General features: G+C 41.9%; 1 protein-coding gene across 2 annotated transcripts in view; it reads right to left on the bottom strand.

Moving 5' to 3' along the window:
• Positions 1-250: 250 nt before the first annotated feature.
• Positions 251-24,222, bottom strand: part of TPM1 (tropomyosin 1) — a 54,050-nt gene continuing 30,078 nt past the window's right edge. Inside the window, exons 6-10 of one of the 2 annotated variants that reach the window (XM_082257075.1) lie at positions 23,521-23,596; positions 22,487-22,549; positions 22,303-22,372; positions 21,520-21,598; positions 11,708-11,959 (exon numbers count right to left, since the gene is read on the bottom strand). In XM_082257075.1, the coding sequence (XP_082113201.1) occupies positions 11,956-11,959; positions 21,520-21,598; positions 22,303-22,372; positions 22,487-22,549; positions 23,521-23,596 (292 nt within the window). In that variant the 3' untranslated portion in view covers positions 11,708-11,955. Of the gene's footprint in view, positions 349-11,707; positions 11,960-21,519; positions 21,599-22,302; positions 22,373-22,486; positions 22,550-23,520; positions 23,597-24,222 lie in introns of those variants that run through there. The other variant, XM_082257076.1, reaches the window with a different exon arrangement.

Genomic DNA, 24,222 nt, shown 5'->3' with positions numbered 1-24,222 from the left:
TTGGCCACCAACAGGCCATCCACGATTGGCACAATGGCTAACTGCATTTCAAATAACCCTTCCCAGTTTGTATCTGTGGACTTAGACTCCTTTTAGTCTTTTCAAAACTGGAAAAAAGGGGAATAAAAAAGGGGAAAATCCACAAATACCTGCCCCTATCCCAGCCCCATGGTTTCCTCAAAAACTGCATTAAAAAAAAGGGACTTCTTGACAAGCAGTGTCTTCAGAAAACCAGATGTCAAAAGGTAAACACCAGCAGATCTTTTTACATGTTGTTTAATTCCAAAAGCGTTTGGTCCAACATCTGATGCATATTTAAGTTGTCTTCTTTTGCACGCGTCACTTTTTCTGTAATTAAAAAACAAAATCTTGAGTTATCCAGTTGCTTTGGATGCGACAGTCATTGCTTTTCCTTAATGGCACACCAAATCAGGCATTTAGTAACCAAGAGGTTATGTTAGAACTCAGGTTAATTTTTAAACATACACATGCTCATAACAGACATACAGAAATTTCCCATATCTAGGTATTGAAAATGTTGCTTTTTATGGTGGCCATACAAAGGATTATAAATACAATCATAACCTCAATAGATTAACTGCCCAATCTGAAATATGAACAGAAGATGGAAGAGATTGTTCAATGTCCCAAAACTTAATTACCTACTTTCCTATGATCAGTTTTACCTTCCCAGACCAATAAGAATTATGTGGATTAAATGGACTTGGTTGAAATCGATCTATGACAGTTTTTTTTTTTTTTTTAAGGGTTTCATGGATCCTATCACATTATTAGATTCTGTTATGAATAGTTCAATCGGATTATTATGTATATGGCCATCATTAAACCATTCTATATATGGAATAGAAAAAATTCTCTACATAAAAATTCTGAGGTGTTGAAGCACTTCCTTATTGCATTCACAGTTCTCTAGTATATGTCAAGGTCACTGCAAAATCTGTGATGAAATACAGTTGCTGTAGTTCATTACAAAGTCCACTACTAGTCACAACTGTGTAGAGGCAAATCTAATTAACTGACAATTAAGTCATGAATGTAGCAAAGCCCTTTATTTATATACGTTTTAAAGTAGAACAATCTTCAAAAAAAAAAAAAAAAAAAAAAAAAAAAACACACACTTGATTAGGCAGAGACTAATTAAAACAACTGAATTGTCTATCTTCCTAAAATCAATTTTTAAAAAGATTTCTAAATTATTCAGTCTAGCTGGTATGATTAGTGCACCTGCATCCTAGCTATATTGCAGGTATATGCAGTGGTGTTTCCAGCTCAACCAGGAACTGCCGATCCCATGCTGCTTTGCACAACTTTGGCAAAATTAAGGCATGTGTTGTAAGCAGTGTTCTCTGCTGGAGTTCAGCTTGAAAATGTTTAATTATGCAAAAATTGAGTAATACCCTAATTTAAGCCACTTTCAAGAGGCAATACTATAGAAACTAGATGATTTGCAAGGACCTTAACCAGCTAAAGGACAGGTCTATTTCTGACACTTGTTGTTTACAAATTAAAAATCAGTATTTTTTGCTTGAAAATTACTTAGAACCCCCAAACCTATATATTTTTTTTTAGCAGAGAGCATAGAGAATAAAATGGAGATCGTTGCAATACTATGTCACACTTTTTGCGCAGCGGACTTTTTTCTTAGAAAAAATACCCTTTTCGAATTAAAGAATAAGAAAACCGGAAAGTTAGCGCAATTTTTTTCTAGAATGTGAAAGAGAATGTTACACCAAGTAAATTGATACCCAACATGTCATGCTTCAAAATTGCTTGTGAAATGTCGACAAACCTTGGTACTTAAAAAAAAAAAAAAAATCTTCATAGGCGAAGCTTTAAAACTTTCTACAGGTTACAAGTTTAGAGTTACAGAGGAGGTCTAGGGCTAGAATTACTGCTCTCGCTCAACGATAGTGGCGATCCCCCACGTGTGGTTTGAACATAGTTTACATATGTGGGAGCAACTTGCGTATGCGTTTGCTTCTGCGCGCAAGCTCAAAGCGAATGCCCTCACTAGACTTCCTACCTGGGACTGGAACGGACTGTTTTTTCCGGCTGCTGACGGGCACCTCTCCTGCCGCCCATCAAAGTGATCCCATAGAGAGTATGCTGCTGGGACCGCTTATGTGAAAGAGGACCGCCGGCCGCGTAGAAAAATACCGGTAATATGGCAGTTATCTGCTGCCATAACTCCGGTACTTAACGTCAAAGTAACGACGTAAATGCATGGTGGGCGGACCGGAAGTGGTTAAACAGAGCATGTCAAGATACAATATTGGGATCATTTAATACCGACTAATTTTTGAAGGTGCATAATCTATCTTTTCTCCGAATTGGCATGTGACTGGCTTAGAACCACCAGGTGTCAAAATGTCAGTGCATCTTGCCTAACTTGTTCCTGGTCAGGAAGTCCCCACGTAATAAACCAAGGATAAGCATAACAGTGCTAGTGCATGCTTCTTCAAAAAACACCAGTAATCAAAACTCCTATATTCTTTCCTGATGGATTAACTTTAACTCACCCGTATTTGCATTTAATAAGAACATGTATTCATGCCAAGTTGCTATGTTATATAATTAATGTTGTAAACTTTGTCACACAAGAAAAATGCGATTAATAAAGTCTAGATACATTTCAAAACAATGAATGAAACCAGAAATTAGTTATACTGAATAATTTCAAAGTTAGTTAACAAGATAAAACACATAGGTGAAATTCATCCGCAGTTTACCAATTCAACTAATTTCAAAAAGCGGTCTTTCAAAAATGTGGGTTCATTGAGATAACATATGCTGTACTTTAAATGAATGTCACCCAGTAGCATCAAATGCAAAAAACATGCCATGTTATTTTCACACCATCTTTAGGTAGCAAACGGTCATTCAGACAAGGTTTTGGTTAGGATTAAAGCACATCACAACGGGGAAACCTACAGTACCTTCTCTAAATGCAAACCATAGGTTTTCCATGCTTTGAGGAAACTTCTCCTATCCACTTACCATGAACAGACACCAAATTCACAGGCTGTTGACCAAGATAGGAATAGCAGTCTACCCACTGTAACCCTCTCTTCCTTTCGAGACATACCAGTAGATTTCTCTGAAGTCAGGCAAGTCTTCTTAGACAGTTGTCTCTGGAACATATGTCCCCATTGAAAGAGCTCCTTTCCCCCTGTGCTATTGAGTAGCTTAAAACTTTGGACTTTCTCACATTTCAGTCCTAGTCACAATGGTCATCAGAACAAATAATGGCGAGAGAAGCTCAGACAGTAATAACAGTTCTCCCCACGTTTCACGCTTTAACAAGCAAAGGGAGTGAACAGAAGTCTAAAACCAAGCTATATTTGGGGTGACTACTCTTCAAAACAGCATCAATTCTTCTAGGTTCACTTGTACACAATTTTTGAAGGAACTTTGAGAACTAACCACAGATCTTCTGTACATGTAGGCTGCCTCAAATCCTTCTGTCTCTTCATGTATTCCCAGACAGACAGTCTCGATGTCAAGATCAGGGCTCTCTGGGGGCTAAACTGTCACTTCCAGGACTCCTTGTACTTTACACTGAAGATGGTTCTTAAATGACATTGGCTGTATGTTTGGGGTTGTTGTCCTTCTGCAGAATAAATTTGGGGCCAATTACACGCCTTCCTGATGTCATGGCATGAAGTACAAGTATCTGCCTGTATTTCTTAGCATTAAGAACACCACTGATTAGTTGAGGACCGTAGACGCAGTGGTCCACCAATGAAACCTAATGCAGCAGATGAGACCTCAATGCTTACTTCCTTCGACCTCAGGAGAGGCCCAGCAGTGCCATCAGCACAGAAATATAAAAAAAAACAGTGGGACCAAGGTACACTTATCTACTGACCAGAGATGTTTCGCCAGAAGCGGTCTTCATGGAATTTCAGCCAAAAAGCCATACCTCTGACGTGAAAACAAGGCTAAGCAGCACAACTATTCACAAAAACCTAGGAACTGAGGTGAAGAAAAAAAAAAAAAAAAAAAAAAAAATGGGATTTTTGACTTTCCGCAAAATCCATTTCTCTGATGCTCGTTGACGGACACCGCTCATCTTTTTGACCATTGGGTTATACTGCCCCCTACAGGAGTAGGACACTAGGCAGGAAAAAGCTAGACTATGCCTTTGGGGCAGTCCCAGGGCTTATACTCCCACTCCCAGCTATAGGCATTCCATTGTTACAAGCAGTGTCAGAAGAAAGCCAACTCCACAGAGGGGTGGGTGCTGTCAGTCAATGAACATCAGAGAAATGTATTTTACGGTAAGTCAAAAATCTAATTTTCTCCTACGTTCATTGACGGACACAGCTCCTTATCTTAATCATTGGGATGTCCCAAAAGCAGTGTCAAACATGAGGGGGGGGGAACAGCAAGAAAAAATTCCCAAGGCAAAACCGTAGCCAACCAGGTACCATGGAGCGTTAACCATACACAACTGGAGCTCACCTGAAAAATACACCCTCAAAGAGGATCAGGTCCTCTCAACAGCAGCCTGCAAAACCTTGTGGCCAAAAGAATCATCCGCAGATGCCAACACATCCACTTTAGAAAACTATGCGAAAGTGTGCACCGACGTCCAGGTGGCCGCCTTGCAAACCTGCAGCACTGACGCCTGATGGAAGGCCCAGGAGGCACTAAGCGCCCAAGGAGAGTGCAGCTAAACAGGGAAAGGAGGAACCTGACCCCTAATGGAATAGGCCTGAATCACAGTCTGACGCCTCTGGAAATGGTCACAGCAAAAGCAGGCAACCCTTTCCAAGGTCCATCCGTAAATACAAATAGTGAGTCTGACTTCCTAAGACTCCATAGCTGCCAGGTACACCCTGATTGTCCGAACCACATCCAGGGAATGCAAGGCAATTTCCTTAGGATGTTTGGGTCTGAGGATGTTTGGGTCTGGGACATAAAGGCAACACAATACTTTCATTCAAATGGAAAGCAGAGACAACCTTTGGAAAGGACAACGTACAGCGACTAAGAACCACCAGATAAGGTGAACGACATGACAACGCCACCAGCTCCAACACCCTGTGCGCAGCAGTAATCGCCACCAAAAAGACCACCTTCTGGGACATTGTAAGCAGGGGAACCTCCCAATATTTTCGATGGTGGTTTCTGGAGAAATGACAACCAAATTGAGGTCCCCACGGTGGCAATGGAGACCGCACTTGGAGGAGCCAAATGACGAACTCCCTGGATAAAAAAAAAAAGGTACGCACCAAGGAAAGTGTGGCCAATGGACTTTAAAAGAAAAAAACGCCAAGGCCGAAACCTGGCCTTTAAATGGTACACAAGGTCAGGCGCTGCTCAACCCCAGATTGGGAGGAAAAGGGGGAACCCCAAGAGACTCACACCAGGCGATGTACGTCTTCCAAGTACAATGGTAGATCTTCCTAGCCTTGAACAGCGTAGGAATCACCAATTCAGACAAACCTCTATCCTGCAGCACCTGGCTTTCAACAGCCAAGCTGTTAAAGCCAGCAACTGTAAAGCAGGATGGAAATTGGCCCTTGGGCAGGCAGACCTTAACGGAGAGGAAGTCTCCAAGGAGTATCGGAAACCAGCCGTACCAGATCGGCGTACCAAGACCGGCGAGGCCAGTCTGGAGCCACTAGAATGAGTCTGGCGTCGGCCAGAGGATCCTGAGACTGCCACAAACCTCTGTTCCTTCCTGGAACGAATCGCTCTGCCCACCTTAGAATGCTGGCTACATCCCAAGCCGCCAGGGCACTTCTTGTGCCCCCTTGGCGATTGACAGACCATGGCATTGTCTGATTAAATTAGTACCGGACACCTCTGAAGCTGAATTGTCCAATGATCCAGACAAAGTCTGATCTCTTCGAGTTCCAGTACATTAATTGTCCTTCCAGAGTCCAGATCCCTGAGTACAATCTGTGCCAAGGATGCCTCCCCACCCAGACACGGTTGGCATCCCTGGTGACAACTGTCCAGCAGATAACCTAACCTATCATTCAGGAGAGGGCCGCCAACTGCAATCCCACAAAGGGGAAGCCGACCAAGGGCCCACGAATGGACCTTCTGGACCCTGCAAAAAAAAAACAAGAGGGGGGCGCCCTCTGAGCCCCTCCATAATAGGAAATAGCCCCTTAAAAGGGGGCCGCCCGCTGTGATGCAGACAAGGCATCTTGATGGTCCCGCAGAACTAAAAAGGTGCCCTACACAATGGCGGCATGGCTGCCATCACTAAATAAACAGCCCCCACTGCGCCACCCCTCCCAAGGGAGGCACCAAGCTGCCTGAATGGCTTAGAAGGCCACAAGACGCAGCCCAAATCTCTGTGGAGGCCCAGCCGCTAGTGCAAAGATCCCACCCCCCCAAAAAAAGCGGGGGCTTCAGCTAACCTCACTGAGGCCGCCCTCCAACAGAGGCGCCCGACTCAGCTGCATGGCTTAGTAGGCCGCGGCCTACATTTTTGTAGACACCCAGCCACTTGGGCATGAACCCCAGTGGTGCAGACCACCCAGGGAGAGCGGAGGGGAGGGCAAATGCCCAAACGGAGGGTAGTGGCTTCAGCCACCCTCAGTAGGGCCGCCCCACATAGCTCCCGACCAGTAAGCTGCAGAGCCGCGGCGTAAATGTTTGGCCAGATCCGGCCACGTAAGGCTCAGACCAGCGGATGCTAAACCATCCACTCAGGCAGCCCAACAATTGCAGCAGGGAGCCCAGAGGACATCCCGGCCCTAGTTACTAACCCCCAGGGTGGCGAGGAACCCTGCTCAACCCCGTTGCGCACCAGGAAAAACCTGCCCAGCAGCAACTCCAACAAACCCCCCCCTGGCAAAAGCCAGCTCACAGCGTGGTATACCCCCTGGGACTGCCCCATAGTCAAGGTTTTTCCTGCCTAGTGTCCTACTCCTGTAGGGGGCAGTATAACCCAACGTTCAAGACAAGGAGCTGTGTCCGTCAATGAACGAAAAATGGCAGCAGGTGCCCTGGACTGAGGAGTACGATAAGTGTTTGCAGGCAGCAGTGAAGCATGGAGGTTCCGTGCAAGTCTGGGGCTGCATTTTTGCATATGGAGTTGGAGATTTGGTTAGAATCAATAGTGTCCTCAATGCAGAGAAATACAGATACTTATCCACCGTGCCATACTATCAGGGAGGCTTGTGGTTGGCCCCAAATATAGTCTGCAGCAGAATAACCCCAAACATACAGTCAATGTCATTAAGAACCATTGTCAGTGTAAAGAACAAGGAGTCCTGGAAGTGATAGTTTGACCCCCACAGTGCCCTAATCTCAATATCTAGTCCGTCTGGGATTACATCAAGAAACAGAAGGATTTAAGGCAGCCTACATCCACAAAAGCTGTGTTTTTTTTTTCTCCAAGATGTTTGGAACAACCTACCTATCAAGTTCCTTCAAAATCGGTGTGCCTAGAGGAATTGATGCTGTTTTGAAGGCAAAGGGTGGTCCACACTAAATATTGATTTGACATTTTATATAACACTTTATATGATTATACAATTAACACTTTTTCTGAAAGCATAACAGCATTTTTTTCAAATCTGCCTAAAAGTTTTGCACAGTACTGTGTACATATACTGTATATGTTGAAGCTCATATGAAAAACTAGTTTAAATGTTGTAATAAGGCACACCAACAGACTGTATTAACTATAAATTTGGCCCGTTTAAAAAAAAAAAAAATGTGAAATTACAGCTATGGCGTGCATGGTATTCTTTTTTGCTCAGAGGATGGTTAGAAAAAGATGGGCGGAGCTGCGAGTACAGATAACGGGGCTTAAGATGTAGCATCTGCTTCCTGAACAGAAGCAATGACTCACTGTCAGAATAACTATTAACCATGAACATGTTGCCCTAATACAAGAACATGAATTCTTTGAATAGTTATATACCAGCCATCATTCTGGGCATAAAACTATGTATTTAGACCTAAAAGCGTCATCTTAAGCTGGCCATAGATGGTTCAGATCTCGGCTGGTTCAGCAGGGCCCGGCTGAGATTCCAGCCATCTTTAGGCAGGCTGACTGTACCCACGTTGATACAGCGAACAACTTGGGTACAACCAGCATGTCCGATGTTCGGCATGAGATTATTGGCAGTGTCTAGAGCAGCTAGCAATAATTTTGTTCTCCCAGCAGTGACAGGTCCCATTATCCCCCCACCAGGAGAAAATAGCTCAGTGGAAGGGATTTCCCCCATCAACCCCGACTGTGTTGATTAGGTAATCAGGAGATTTGCTTTCTTGCAACCCGTGGTTGCAGGACAGAAAAAAAAAAGCATCATCTATTGGCTGCCTTACTGAAAAGTGCCCATAAAATCTATTTAAGAAAGCTGCCATTTAACTTCTGAGCCCCAAAACCACACAGGAAATGGTTTAAGGCGGCTGTCAGGACAAACATCAGAACTGCCATTGCTGAGTTCAAAGGCACATGCTTTGGAGCAGTCACCGTCTTTCTGCTGAAGTATTTGGCCACTGATCTGGACAAGCTATATACAAACCCACAACCCAATTTAAACATGCTTGTTTTTCAGGTCATATCTGCCCAACTGCGAAGATTAACCCACACTTACTATGTGTAGACACAAGTAGTGAGAGCAAAACCCTCAAAAGTTCAGGAAATTCCCTGTTGACAGTTGTCACTGGGACGAGTGTCACCTATTGAAAGACTTTCCTCCTTTTCTTGTTCTGGTGGCAACTCCAAAGTTTGAATGTTGCTTTAAAATGACAGGGGTCACAAGGGTTAATAGAGGGAATGCATCTCTTTAGCTGGGACAGAGATATTAGGAATCATACATAGGACCCATTTACACCAGTCTGGCCTGCTGTGATGGGTTAAGAGCATGTTGTATTACACATTAGGTTGCATTCGCACAGACCATTCATTTGAATGGGCTACTAACGCACCACAACAGACCAGAAGCTGTGCATTTAGGGTTTTTGGCAGCACAGCCCACAATGCGTAGTGTTATGAACGGGTAGACAGAGGAAGTGAACATTCCATCAATAAAACAATCAGCTATAGACTGCCAGCAAACCGTGTTTTTGACCCCAAGGCTGGCTATAGACAGCTGGACAGGAATCTGCCAAAATTCTGCCCAGCAAAAAGCACCCGTCAAAAAATAAAAACCTGAAAGACAAAAGGCATAATGAAATACTTCCCCAGAACGAAGCCCCCGCAGCGGCAGAAACTTACCACTGACACGTTCACCCATCTTCGTTCTGGGTTCGAATCTTTCGGTCATCTGACTGGCCGAAGCCGTGATGACGTCACTCCTGCGCATGCGAGCCCCTGTTCACGGCACAGGGCTCTGAAGGAACGGCACAGGCGGCGGTTCCTCCAGAGCACATGCACCAGTGATGTCACTGGCTGCATGCAAAGTAAATATCTCCTAAACGGTGCAGGTTTAGGAGATAATTACAGTACCTATAGGTAAGCCTCAACATAGGCTTACCTATTAGGTACAAGTTACAGAGGAAGCTTTACTTCCGCATAAAAAAAAAAAAAAAAAAAAAAAAAAAGACTAAGCTGGGTGGAAAATCATCAGCTGAACAGTGACTGCATCCTATCAAATGCAGTCACTGGTTGGCAGCATCACCACATTTAAGTATTAAAACACGTGATCAAAAGAAATAAATTGATTTGAGGATTTTCTTAGAGGTTGTAAACTCGTTTGTTTTTTTTTTTTTTCCAACACCCTGCAAGAGAAAGACATAATGAGCTAGTATGCATCGCATACTAGCTCATTATGCAATACTTACCTTAGAACGAGCCCCCGCCGTGCCGCTCACTCACCTCTATGACGGGCGACATGTCCAGTCGCCCGTCTTCCGGGATCGCGGCATCCGGCCATCTGATTGGCCTGAGCTGCGGTGACGTCCCTCCCGCGCACGCGCGCGGGAGCCGACAGTCACGGCACGGGGCTCTGAAGGAACGGCACGATCTGCCGTTCCTTCAGAGCGCATGCGCCAGTGACGTCACTGGCGGCATTTAAGGTAAATATCTCCTAAACGGTACATGTTTAGGAGATATTTACAGTACCTATAGGTAAGCCTTATCATAGGCTTACCTATAGGTACAAGTTGTAGAGGAGGGTTTACTTCCTCTTTAAGCTGAATGGGAGCAAAATCTCCTTATACACTCTATTCCCGGGGTCCTCAATAGGCAGACTCCGGGCCGCCTCTAGACCCACACGGACTTAAATCTGGACCGCCGAAGCGGTCTCCTTCCTTCTGTCATCAGCGGGGGGGGCAGAATGGAGAGGATCGGAGTGGCTGTGTCTTACACTGCCAGCGCAGCATGATTACAAAAAGCCGAGTTCTTCTGCTTACTCGGCGGAGAGGATGTCCTACAAAGTCCCGCCTCCTGGGCCGGCTCTTACCTATGATAGACAGAACACTGGTTGCTCTGCATTAATGGGGGCACGCACATGGGTCGCTCTGCATTAATGGGGGCACGCACGCTGGTCACTCTGCATTGGATGGGGGCAAGTTTTGGGGAATGCCTTTTTTTGTTGTTGGCATTCTGTATTTGGAATTTGACAGTCAATTTTCCGGACCTCGGACTGAATGGAAAATTTGTAAGTGGACCTTTCAAGTTTACATTTGAGTACCCCTGCTCTATTCAATTACCAATATAGCGCACATTGCAGAGTGCTTCCAAAATGTATTCTTTGGTCTGCATTTACTTCCACCAAGGAAAAAGCTACCAAGCTCTAAAAAGTTAGTCATAAGCCAAGAAGAAGGCTGTCAACACTACAAAGGTTTTTTTTCAAGTTTTAAAAGAGTTTAAGGAGATAGCCGAAAGCCATGTAAAGCCTGCCCCCTAATCCTAAAACCAGCTGTGCTCAAGACAGCCTTGTGGTTTCTAAATAAGGCTAAATAAGGCCTTAAGACTTCACAGAGCCATTGCCCATACCATGCAAGTCTGCATACAATTCCACCCCCCTCCCTAAGCTGAATTAGATTACTCTGCCATAGCAAACCTGTAAAAGTACTTGTACTTCGTGCACAATTGTTCCCTAATATAGGAAATTAAAACACAATTTTGTCACAATATGGCTATAAGGAATGAATGGGACTGTCAGATACCCTTTGGGCACCAGAATGAGCTGGACTGTATTGTAAAGCCTCGCCAGTTCACTGGACTGGTTTACACCTGTGTTGATCTCTGAAAGAATCTATTGTGAATCGCTTTTCAAAAAAGCATTCAGACATGGCTGACTGGCATTCAGGAGGCAAAAAAACTGCCTCTTGAATACCCTTTTTTGTTAGCCACGAAATCTTCATACTGCTTGAGGGAACGAGTGTCCGTTTGAGAAATCAGACCAAAATACGAAGAAGTTGCTTTAAAGTGTATGTATAGCCTTTTTTTTGTAAATAGAGAGGAAGTGTGAAACCCAGTCAACTTTATTTTTAGCTTTCTTTGTTCTAATTGGGAGATTTCCCTGTACTTTACAGGACAGTAACAACGGTCACTAGACCAAGTAAAGAGGGCGATTCTAGTTTGTCATGACATTGATGGCAACAAAAAAAAAAAACTGGACAGAAATTCTAATTCTGCCCAATTCTTTCCAACAAAATAAAGATTTTCGGTATACATACACCTAATGCCCATTTAATACGTTCATGGTACTATATATTAGGTATGAGGTAGATTAGACAGAGAGAGATGTCCTACAAAATGTCAAAAAGTAGAGACTTGCAGTTTTATTAAAGGTTCAATGAAGGCATTCAATAAATAATGCAGGAAAATAGAGAGAAAATACACAGTGGGTCTTTTATTTTACAGAGTGTCTGTACAGCAGAAAAGTGTCTCGAGGAGTGATACAGGACAGTTTTAAGAGTTCCCAGAAGAGACTAGGATAATAGGACAGCATAGAAAGGTATATCCAGCCCAGGTAGGAGTAAGATGACCATATGAAGCAAAGCATTTTATCTGCATGGAAAAGAAACAGACATTAAAAATCAATGATCTCGCTGTACATAAAAACTTGGGACAGGGAAATGGAGTTTTCAGAGACAAAAAAAAAAAAAAAAAAAAAATAACCCCTTCTCTGCAAATTCTACAAAATGAACGATCGCTCTAAACTACACATAGAACAATTGAAATGAATGCTGTTAAGACTGAAATAGGAAGTTAACTACTACACTGACAATTTAAAGAGAAGGTGAAATGACAACTCATTCTGCATCCAACCACATAATCTACCATAACGAGTGCTATATTTGAACAAACTGTGCAATTGTATTATGGTATTAGAGCTGAGGGATGTCTTTTAGATAAGTCTAATGTAACAGAGTGAAGTAAAATGTAAGGCAGGGGTAGGCAACCTCAGCACTCCAGCTGTGATGAAACTACAAATCCCATCATGCCACTGCCTACAGGAGTCATGCCTATGGCTGTCAATGTCTTGCAATGTTTCATGGGATTTGCATTTCCATCACACAACTGGAGTTCCAAGGTTGTCAATCACTGATGTAAGGACTGAAAACATACCAACCAATACATGGATTTAAGAGATTTGTTGAATGCTGGTATAAGATACAAGGGTCAGATGACTGCTATTAGAGGTGTTATCTGTCATAACTAGAATTTTTAGCCTTTGGCTTCTTTATAACTTAGAAAGCTAAAAAGTCCTGTAAACGGAGTTTAAATGCCAGACAAATTAAAAACTCGTTCTGAAGTCTGTACTGCAATGTGTGTCCCTGTTGTGGACCCCCCTCCCCCCTTTTTAACCCTTCTCTTCCTGTCCATGTGACAGTAACTGGCTCCCTTGTGAGTTCTTCAAAGAATGTGGAAAATGCACTCTAGAGAGGAGAGGAACCCGATTTCAGAGTGCAGTTATACTCTGGAGGTCTCAATAGAAATTGAAGGGCGTATACCAGGAAAACCGATAAGAATTGATCGAGCTAACCAAAAAACTTAAGACTGTTGTGGCTGGAGTTCTACTTTAAATTTCTCTACTCCTGTAATGGTTATAAAATGTAAAGTGCTGTGCAAAGTGCTGGCACTAGAGTCTGAATAATTATCTGCAGACTAGGTTAAGGACTAAAGCTGTATATTAGAGGTAGTTCTAGCATTTATCAATTCTAACTTTATCTTCAGTGAACACAATTTCTTCTAAGTGATCAGTAATTGGATCCGTAATCTAAAAACATCCTAAACTGGAAAGCAAGGTCAAACGATGATACATAAACAGGATAATAAGAGTCTGAAGCCAAGTCTGTGGCACCCCAAATTAATTATATTTTCCTATACATAGCTATAGGAGCACTGCTGAGTCAGTAAACTAGTAGCACATTGGTAGATTACTGAAACTCTCCTGGCAGAGGTATAATTCCAGGCATCAGCTTGTTATACAAGTTTCATTGGTACCCATGTATACACCATACCTGGCTGATGTTGCTGGAATCTGGACATCACTAAAGTAGACACAGCTACTACAGCAATTTTCCCTTGCTTCCCAGTCCTGAACCAAGTCCTGAACACAAGTGCATTGTGTTTACAAGAGGTGGGCCTGCTTGGCACAGGCACCATAAAGAGAATGCTCTGGATATTCTGAATGACTCCAGAGCGTTCTCCGATTGGACAAGGTGGAAAGGCTGGGAGATGACATAATGCTCTCCACACTGTTCAATCAGAGAATGCTTTGCATTCATTCAGATACACAAAGCATTCTCTGAATGACTGTTGTGCCAAGTGGGCAAACCTGTGTTCACCTTTTTCTGATTGACCCCCCCACACACCTTGTGCATCAGGTCAGCCACTCAAGATGGGATCCAGAAGTGGAGATCACTGAAGTGGTGTCTACTTCAGTGATTTCCAGCTGCATCAGCCAGGTAGGTCATAAAGTTATATTAGTTCAAGCTGGACTAATGTTAACTTTGTACAACATTCCAATGACTGGAATTATTGTTTAAGGGATCCTGATCATCAGTCTTCAAACACCTCTGATAGATTCAGCCGTTATCTTCCCCACAGATTATAAACCTGCCCCTAGCACATAGATCACTCATGGTGAATCTGAATAGGTTCAAACTTTACTTGCCCAGAAGTGAAATCTCATTCAGGGATTCATCTGCCTCTAATTAAAGGATTTTCAATGGAAGGGCAGTGCAAATAGCTTTGAAGGATTCTGTCAAAAAATGGGTCTGGGTCTCCAGTAAACTTTTCAAAACCCTCCAAGTATCCTAACAATTAGCTCTGCAGTGACCTGGTGGATTTTAGTGTACCGTACATGTAGGTGGGACCTCTCGCTTGGGATCTAGGCTTAAAGGTAATACTAAATATAGCCACTCGAGTAGGTGGACACACAGGAGCTATGCGCTGGGGCTCAAAAGGTTTGTGTATGCAGGAAAAACCATATTAAATTTGGAAATGACCAAAGCAGCTATTTTGTGAGGCCACGTATGCAGCTTGTAGGCCACTAGATTGATTAAACTTTATACACAGATGGTGAACATACAAGTGTGGGCTTTTTCAAGTGTCAAAAGCTTGTATGTGGATTTGAGGCCAATTTATTCCTGGTAGTTGTAGGTTTGGCAGAGAAGAGGTTATTGATAAACAGAAAAAAAAAAAAAAAAAAAAAACACATTTCCCATTCTTTACCATCTGATGCACAGATTTTTGAATTAGAATATTAAAAGCAAAAAAAAAAAATTAATGAGCTATATTAAAAAGTGTTAGGCGTTTTAGTAAATGCATGTTATATCTCTGAACTTCTAACTTACGTTAAATTAAAGTCTTGTAATACGAATTGTGTGTAGAAATCTACACTACACATTTTCATTTTTCTGGATCATGCCAAATATTAGCTATACTCTTGAAAATAATGCAGGTCCCCAAAGCTTTGATTTTAAATGCTAAACAGGACAATTTGACAGGCTGTAAAGGCAAACCGGACATGTTCTACAACTACCACTAGAGCTGCACTATAGTAGAATATACTGTATTTCATAAAAAGTGTATTCTGACTTTATGGAGAATATACTATCTATGCTGACATGTTCAAAGCTGTACTAAAAGCTTAAATGTTTTAAAGAGGAACGAAAATCAGCAAAGGACATTACTACTATCAAGGTGACGTGTCTCTTGTGCTGCTGGCTCCTAGTTTAGTTGAAATGTTCCTCCCCCAGTCCTCTGCATACTGTAATCTTCCAGCATAGCGGTGGTTATTAGAGACAAAGGACCTGCCATAGAGTGCAGACCATGCAAGCCCCTTCTCCATTCATTGAAGCCGTACTATACGGTCTGTAAATTAATGGACATTAGGTGCATGCATGAATAAAATCTCCTTAGAGGAAGTAAACCCTCCTCCGACACTTTTACCTATAGGTAAGCCTATGATAAGGCTTACCTAAAGCATCTCCTAAACATGTACCGTTTAGGAGATATTTACCTTACATGCAGCCAGTGACGTCACTGGCGCATGCGCTCTGAAGGAACGGCCGCGTGTGCCGTCCCTTCAGAGCCCCGTGCCGTGACGTCACCGCAGCTCCGGCCAATCAGATGGCCGGATGCCACGATCCCGGAAGACGGGCGACTGGACATGTCGCCCGCCAGAGGTAAGTTAGCGGCACGGCGGGGGCTCGTTCTAAGGTAAGTATTTGATAATGAGCTAGTATGCGATGCATACTAGCTCATTAGGTCTCTTTCAGGATGGAAAGAAAAATAATTTTTTTTTCGGTTTACAACCTCTTTAATTCATGTTGCTTTTCATTCATAGAGTCTGTAGTACAGATTTTATGAAAGGGAGGTGGTTGGCAGAAAGGGCAAGCCTAGTCGGCACTTCCGATGAGGAACATTTCAACTAAACCAGGAGCCGGCACACAAAGGATACTTTGCACTGATTGCAAGTAATGCCCCCCTTATTATACTAATGCTTTAAGTATATAGTTTAAGTATAAAATTCCCTGCATATAATTTGTGTGTAGTGTCTTGAAAACCAGAAAGCTCCTCCTTATCCATAAATGCAGGACGTCAAATCAAAGTGGGAAGCCTCGATTCAAGGCTGCAGCCTTCCAACCGATGCTCCAGCATAAAAAGGCAGTGTAGTGTGACTGAAGGTGTGTTTGCATACATACATGATGGAAAACTATCCAAAAAAGGTATTGGTGAATGTTGTGGGAGCTGGCTCAAATCCAGTGTGTGTCAAGACATGCTAAAATAATATGTCCTGTTTGTGTTGTATGTTTAAACAGCATCATCTAACATTAGGTCAATCAAGGGATCATTAGCCCTAGAGAGCACTGTACAAAACCAGCTAAGCCCAACACTGATTCTTCAAGTGGTCAGGAACCGGGCACATTGCCTTATACTGCATGTCAGAATAAGTAGTAATGTATTGTGTTTACAAGGTATAGGGGGGGTGGGGGGGGGGGGATTTAAAAAAAAAAAAAAAAAATGGGGTATGGAAATCTTATGATGTGGACAGAGCAGATGATGCAGAAGAGGCGTCTCAGGATTATACATTTTTCAAATGACCAGCACCCAGATCGGTTAAGGATTCTACAGGGTGGGTAGCTTTATATATCTCCTCATATTAGACAAAATATTCTCGTCTATAGCCAGCTTTCGGTGAATGCGTGTCATATCTGTGGAACTGGTTTCAGGATCCAGTGACAAAAATTTGTATTTTGATACATTTAACAAAAAAAAAAAAGCACTGTGGTGGACTACTGCTGCACCCCTAGCAATATGATTGCTGAAATATATAAACCTATATCGCCCAATGTGACCACGTAGCGGATGAAAAGTAGACTGTCCCGTGCTGGAAACCGTAGAGGACAAAATAATGTAAAAAGCAGATGTGGGAAATCCCCCTTTAAAAACAGTATCAGCAAAGGCAAGTAATATCTAATTTCTAGATCTTTGAAGTAGAACAACAAAATCTATAGATCTTAGTGTTAAATCATTAGTTTGCCTGGAAGAAAGACTATCTCACATGCAATGGCTCCACACAATGTACTCAAAAGTGTTTTTTTTAAGTGAAAAAGGTATTTAAGCCTAGAATAAATAATTCCTACTGACATATAGACACCTATTACATACAAAATAAGCACACAGAATATCTACCTATATAAATACAATTTTAGCTACAGCTAGAAGGGTTCAAGTATACCTAAAGACCATTTTTTTTCTCTAAAATTTAGAAGAGTGGGTAGGAATAAGAACGCCTGTCTTTTTTTTATTGCCTTCTGTGTCCCTGTTAGGCTGGAGTCACATGAGCGTTTTGTGAACAGGTGCAAAAGTTCACGAAACATACAAAAAGCACACGTCACGCTTCCAGTGCCATTCATTATTATTATTATTATTATTATTACTACGTGTCAAAAACTGCACGGAGCTCAATGTCCAAAAAGGTACATGGGCTACTTTGGCGTATTTGTTGCGCATAGGGTAGCCCATTGAAATGAATGGGTTGCCCTTTGTGCATTAAAGCTAAAAGTAAAGATGCACGTCCACAAAAATCTAGGTTTTGAACCTAGCTTGTGGGAGAAACACCCTCCCTATTTTTCCTAAATTTGATTTGATTTGTCACCAGAACAGTTCTAGAAAGGAAATCTTCCAATGGGTACTTTAGTTCTGGGGATTCTCACTTTCCGATTTGACTATGGGACAGAAAGTGAAGGGAAATCTTCCCAATGGGACACAGATAGGGAAAAAAAAAAACTGACCGTTATAACCCTGCCTTACCCTACCAAGAGGGCTTTGCCTATAGTTCTACTTATTAAGCCTCTGCCAGAGTTTTATTGCCAGTCTCTGTACTTCCTTGTCAGGACAGAAAGTGATGGGTATCTTCAACTGACAGATAAAAACCAATGCTTTTTATTGCCATCGGTACATTCTTGTCCTAATGACTACTGCATTCCTCATTCTTGCACAGGGTTCAAAGGCAAAAATCTCATCTGTGAGATCAGACAAAAATAAGCCTAGCAGAACTTGAAGAAATGTTGACTTTTCCTCACTCTAGTTAAGCCAAGCATAGATGGTTTGAATCTAGTCTAGTTCAGCAGGGACCAGCCAATATTAGATCAATGTATGGACAGGCTGATTGTACCCTAGCTAATCCATCAACTGACTTGGGTACAACCAGCATGTCTGATTTCTAGCTTGCGATTATTGCCATGTGGTTATACCCATGGTTGAAGGAAAGAAAATTGCACCATCTATAGCCTACCTTTAGGGTTTGAAGTTGCTTAGCAACATCTCACTTTGATTTGGAGGATTCATATTCTAACAAAAAAAGTAGAAGTTTCCCCCCTAAAACTAAAATCTGCAAATATACTGGTATCCACAATCTAAGATGAACCTATCTATCCCTGTAAAGAAATCACTATACATACCATTTAGGAAGCCGCTCCGGTAATCTCCAGCGGCGGAAGCTTTGTGCAGGAGACAGCCGACAATGGTTGTGAAATGCCTGGGCAGTGTCACCCATTGGGTTACTAAGAGGCTTCTGTTGTCGGCTGCCTCTCCTGTACACTCCCACAGAGAACCCACCGCTGACAGCTCAGCGCAAGACCAGACTGGTAGTGGCGTCATAAAAAAGGTATGCATAGCGATTTCTTCTTTACAGGGCTAGATAAAACTATATTACCAAAAGTATTGGCATGCCTGCCTTTATACACACACATGAACTTTAATGGCATCCCAGTGTTCGTTCGCAGGATTCAATATGGAGTTGGCCCATCCTTTGCAGCTATAACCTCTTCAACTCTTCTGGCTGTCCACAAGATTTAGGAGTGTGTCTAAAAGGAATGTTTAACCAAACCATTCTTCCAGAAGCACATTTGTGCAGTCAGGCACTGGATGTTGGACGAGAAGGACTAGCTCGCAGTCTGGGCGATTCATCCCAAAGGTGCTCCATTGGGTTGAGGTCAGTCGAGTTCCTCCACCCCAAACTCGCTCATCCATGTCTTTATGGACCTTGCTTTGTGCACTGGTGTGCAGTCAGGTTTGAACAGGAGGGGGCCATCCCCAAACTGTTCCCACAAAGTTGGGAGCATGAAATAATCCAAAATGTCTTGGTATGCTGACACCCCAAGAGTTTCTTTCACTGGAACTAAGAGGCCAAGCCCAGCCCCTGAAAACAACCCCCCCAACAAATAATTTGGACCAGTGCACAAATCAAGGTCCATAAGAGGCATGGATGAGTGAGTTTGGGGTGGAGGAACTTGACTGGCCTGCATAGAGTCTTGACCTCAACCCGATATAACACCTTTGGGATGAATTAGAGTGCAGACTGCGAACCAGGCCTTCTCTTCCAACATCAGTGCCTGACTTCACAAACGTGCTTCTGGAAGAATGGTAGAACATTTCCTACAGACACTCCTAAACCGTGTGGACAGCCAGAAGAGTTGAAGATGTTAAAGCTGCAAAGGGTGGGCCAACTCAATATTGAACCCCTACAGACTAAGACAACATTAAATGTCGTGTGTATATATATATATATATATATATATATATATATATATATATATATATATATATATATATATATATATATATATATATATATATATATATATATATATATACACACACACACACACACACACACACACACACACAGGTGTCTCAATACTTTAGTAATATAGTGTAGGTTAGTCTTAGATAGTCAATGCAAGTAGATTTACAGATTTTAGTTTTAGGGTGAACTTCTACTTGGAACAGCTTGCCGACCATATACTGTATGATAAACTGCAGCAAAGCGGCTCTCCTGCGCAGGATCACGTACCTAGTATGTGATCCTGCACGTCTGGGAGCATGCAGTCGGCGACTCACTCCCGCTGTGATTAGACACAGCGGGAACTGCAAAGCAGGAACACGGATTAATGCCTTCCCATAGCTCAAGCTCCTCCCCCACAGTGAGAAAGCACAGGCTAGGCACACAGTTAACCCTATAATCACCGCTGATGTTAACCCCTTCCCATCCAGTGACCGTGCATATTTTCAGCACTAATCACTATTAGTGTCAATGGGTCCAAAAAAGTGTCAGTGTCCGATTTGTCCCCCGCATTAGCGCAGTCACGCTACAAGTCGCTTTTTGCCGCCATTACTAGTAGAAAAAAAAAAAGAATTTCCAAATATATCCAAGTTTCTAGATGCTATAACTATTGCGCAAACCGATCAATATACACTTTATTGGGATTTTTTTTACCAAAAATATGTAGCCGAAAACATATTGGCCTAAATTGATGAAGAAATTAGATTTTTTTTTATAGGATATGTTTTATAGCATAAAATAAAAATTTTTTCTTCTACAAAATGGTCAGGCTTTTTGGTTTATAGCGCAAAAAATAAAAAGCGCAAAAAATAAAAACCGCAGAGGTGATCAAATACCACCAAAAGAAAACTATTTGTAGGGGCGGGAAAAAAAAAAAAGAAATTTTGAGTAGTACAGCATCGCACGAACACGTAACGCAGTGCCATATCAAAAAATAGCCTGGTCATGGGGGGGGGGGGGGAATCTTCGAGGAAGTAATTAAGGAACAAAAATAGCAAAAAGTAGGGATATAACATATTTCACACAATGAGGCGCAACAGATAGGGTACAAAGGACAGTACTACAACAGCTAAAGCTCTGCCACATGGTTGCTTAACATGCTAATGCATTGTATTAAAAGATCTGAGAAATTATATATATAGGACATATATCTTATATATGGCTAGTGTTTTTGCACAATTATGAAAACTTTTTCCAGAACAAAAAGTTTTGCCAGAAACAATCCAGCTAAAAGCCAGAACAAAAGAGCCAAGTCATGCATTAGGACATCAGTGACAATGGGCACCCAGTTAAAATGCAAGCCAACTGCCAAAAGAGCAGGTTGTGTTTACCAAACTTCCTTTTGTTATCTATATATTCAGGTAAAATATATAGGTACACAATTTAAGAGTGCAGGAATAACCTACTTCGGACCTGTGCCCCCTACCTCGACTGACAGCTATACATATTGGTTTACATAAGACCACACTACAAACACTGCCACTGCATTGGAAGTAACCAAGAGCACATTGAGAGGAGCCATTGATGCCTGAAATAGTGCATTCACTGACAGCATTGTCTTGTTCTAAATTAGTGCACAATGAGAAAGATGAAACTTATGTAGTAAAAAAAACAAACAAAGCAGAAGAAAACAAGCAAGTAACGCAATGAGAAAAAGCAGAGCTTACTTCTGTTTAACAATGGCTTGGCAAACTTTGAGATACATTTTAGTTTCAGTGGTCCCACAAGTCAAAGGCCAACTCCTGTGACTTACTCATGTAGTAAATGGTTTTATTTAAAAAGTAGTGAATCTGCAGGGTTATTTAAAATCCGAATTAAAGAGATTTTGCCAGTTGTCTAAACAGAAGTAAATCATCAGTGAGAAAATAATTAAGCCAGAAAGTGAGCAAACAAATTAAAAGGTTGATGGTGTAAGGGTAGGACGTGAGTTTTATTAAGCGAGCAGAAAAGGTGCGAACATAAGCGAACAGATAGAAAAAAAATTTACATTGAAGTCATGTCATTGAGAGCGTGATCCAGTTCTTCACTGATGGCTTTGTACTTCAGTTTCTGGGCATACAGTTCATCTGCTCGGAGGGAAGGTGGGAAAACAAGGGTGGACAGACAAAAAAAAAGGAAAATGGGGATGGTAGGAACAGAAGGGATGTTTGTAAATGGGGGGGGGGGGGGGACGTATAAGGAGGCGGACACCAGAAGAACAAATAAGGATATGGTAAGGACAGGAAACCAGATGGAGGTACAGTAAAGGGTGGAAAGAAGTCCAGCGTTCGCAACACCATCCAGGAACAGGGTGAAGAAGCAGACAGCACGTGGAGAAGCAGTGAAGGCCCGGCATGAGATAACAGATTGTATATAAATAAAAAAAAAAAAGAAGAAGAAAAGACAGATTAGCGGTAGAAAAGGCAAATTCATTGCCTATTTAGGAAACTACTGTATGCCGAGGAAAAATGATTTTCCAAGTCTTGGATATTTCTAACATTACCACTGCAAGATATCTGGGTGCTGAAGAGATGCACCATGTTGGGATAGAAGCTTCACAACACAAACCAAAAATGACTTTACCCGATAATCGGTACTTCTTAACACAATACAAAAGCTTTACATTTCTCTGATTCACCATCCAAATCATTATAATTTAATGCTACCATTACTCGAAAAAAAAAAAAAAAAAAAACACCTCATTGATGGCTTCTGTAAAGAAGTTTCCTGTACTACTACTGAACTGAAGCTATGCAGTCATCTGAAAGAAAAAAGGAAGGAAAAGTCATACCTTCTAAATCATCAATGCTCTTTTCCAGCTTGGCTACTGTCCTTTCTGCAAACTCAGCACGTGTCTCAGCCTGAGATAAGGTAAAAAGATAAAAAAAGTTTAAGTCTCCAAACATTTCGGGAGGAAAGGATTAACCCAAAAAGCAACAAAAAAAAAAAAAAAAACAAAAAAAAAAAAAACTTACCTCCTTCAGTTTGTCTGTGAGAACCTTGATTTCCTCTTCATATTTGTCCTCCTTCTGGGAGTACTATAATCAGAAATAAAGACAATCTTAGCAGGTCCAGCAATGTCTTAACCAAAATCCCCCTAGCTGGACATCTAACCAAATGAATGCTGCCATCTGTGCACAAACTGCCTGTGTAAGTGGTGTATGCCAACAGATAAATGTGATAGATTACACAATAAAAAGAAGCGATTGTGTGCTTTTACTTTTACATAATATGAGCTATTCTAACTGCTGATTAATCTGCCAAGTCTAACTAGGCAGAATGTCTCCCTTGTCTAGAATATGGAATCCATCAGGAACGGAAAGATTACAGGGATAAATAAGGTTACGAAAACAGCATCTCAGTCCTAAGGGAACTGCAACAGTTAAGCATCAATACCATAGACACCGTAGGGATTTCTGCATGGTAAAAATAAGACAAACAAGCTGAGGACAAAGAGTGAAGACAAACCTTCACCTTACACAAGCTCTGCTGTCACATATTCCTATAGAATCTGTATACAGATCTATCGAGGGGAATGGCATTACACTGCATGGAGACATTGTTATACATTCTGCATTCTACTGCATTAAAAGTATATATTTTCAAATAAAATGTCAGCTTTCTAAAGTGAGATGAGAATCTACGAAAGGAGAAGTGCACGGCTGTGCAGCAGCTATAAGTGTTTTGTTTAATAATTTGCATTCCTAGTTTCTCTAAATAGTATGTTTTTACTGGCAAGGGATGCATCAAGAACTAGGAAGGAGGCGCCCATGCTCCTCTAACAAACCTAGCTATATCTATAGGGCATCAAGCTCTGCTGTGGCTATCAGTTGGCAGAAGCAAGAGGTTTCTGCACTGAAAGGAGTTTGGAACTTCATAGATCACTTTCTTTCCACAGTGCAAGTACATTGACATGGCTGATGGTCCTTGTGGCAACATGCAGTTCTACATATCGGAGAGGCAGACCCCTTCAGCCCTGCACAGTTCAGAGCAGATTTTACCATCATACCTTCTCTGCCTGGGCCTCCAGAGATTTCAGGTTGTTGGTGACAGTTTTCAACTCTTCCTCAAGCTCGGCACATTTGCTATTTGGATGGGGTGGGGTTTAAGATAGAGGTGGCAGGAAGAAACAGAAAAAAATGGGAGATTGAAAGAGGAGAGAAAGGAATAAAATACCAAACCAAAAAAAAAGGAAAATATTTACTCGGCCGAGACAAAGAGCTGCATTACAGTTCAAAAGAGATACAGAATGTCTAGACAAAACATCCCAAAATTCATCTTTCGGTATGTATGGATGTAGACTATCCAAAACATTTGTATAGTGAAGGTAGATTTTATAAAGGGGCAAAAAAAAAAAAAATGGCACTTGGTGAAAACGAGAACCAAAGCACAGTTGTTGAACAAGCAAAGCGATTGGTATCCCTGTGCAACATTTTATTGCCAATTTTCCCTTCTCCAAGACACTATATACTTTTATGTGACAATAACCCCCTTTACATCTTTTATAATGCAGCTTTTCCTCTCTGCATCAGAGATAAATACAGTAGAAAAAAAAACACATGGATCATAAGGAGACATTGTAGCAAGAGTAAAGCACAGAAGAATACTGCTTGAGTCGGGAGTTAGGAGGAGAACTGAAGCCCGGTAGCTGAGGATAAAGACAAGGCCCAGATTGGCAGCAGTACCTTATCCTCTGAAGCTATTAGTGTTT

The sequence above is a fragment of the Pelophylax lessonae genome (genome assembly GCF_965119305.1).
Source record: "Pelophylax lessonae genome assembly, chromosome: 4".
NCBI classification, from domain to species: Eukaryota; Metazoa; Chordata; class Amphibia; order Anura; family Ranidae; genus Pelophylax; species Pelophylax lessonae.
The sequence above is the reverse complement of the archived record's forward strand: the minus strand, read 5'-3'. Positions and strand labels throughout refer to the sequence as shown.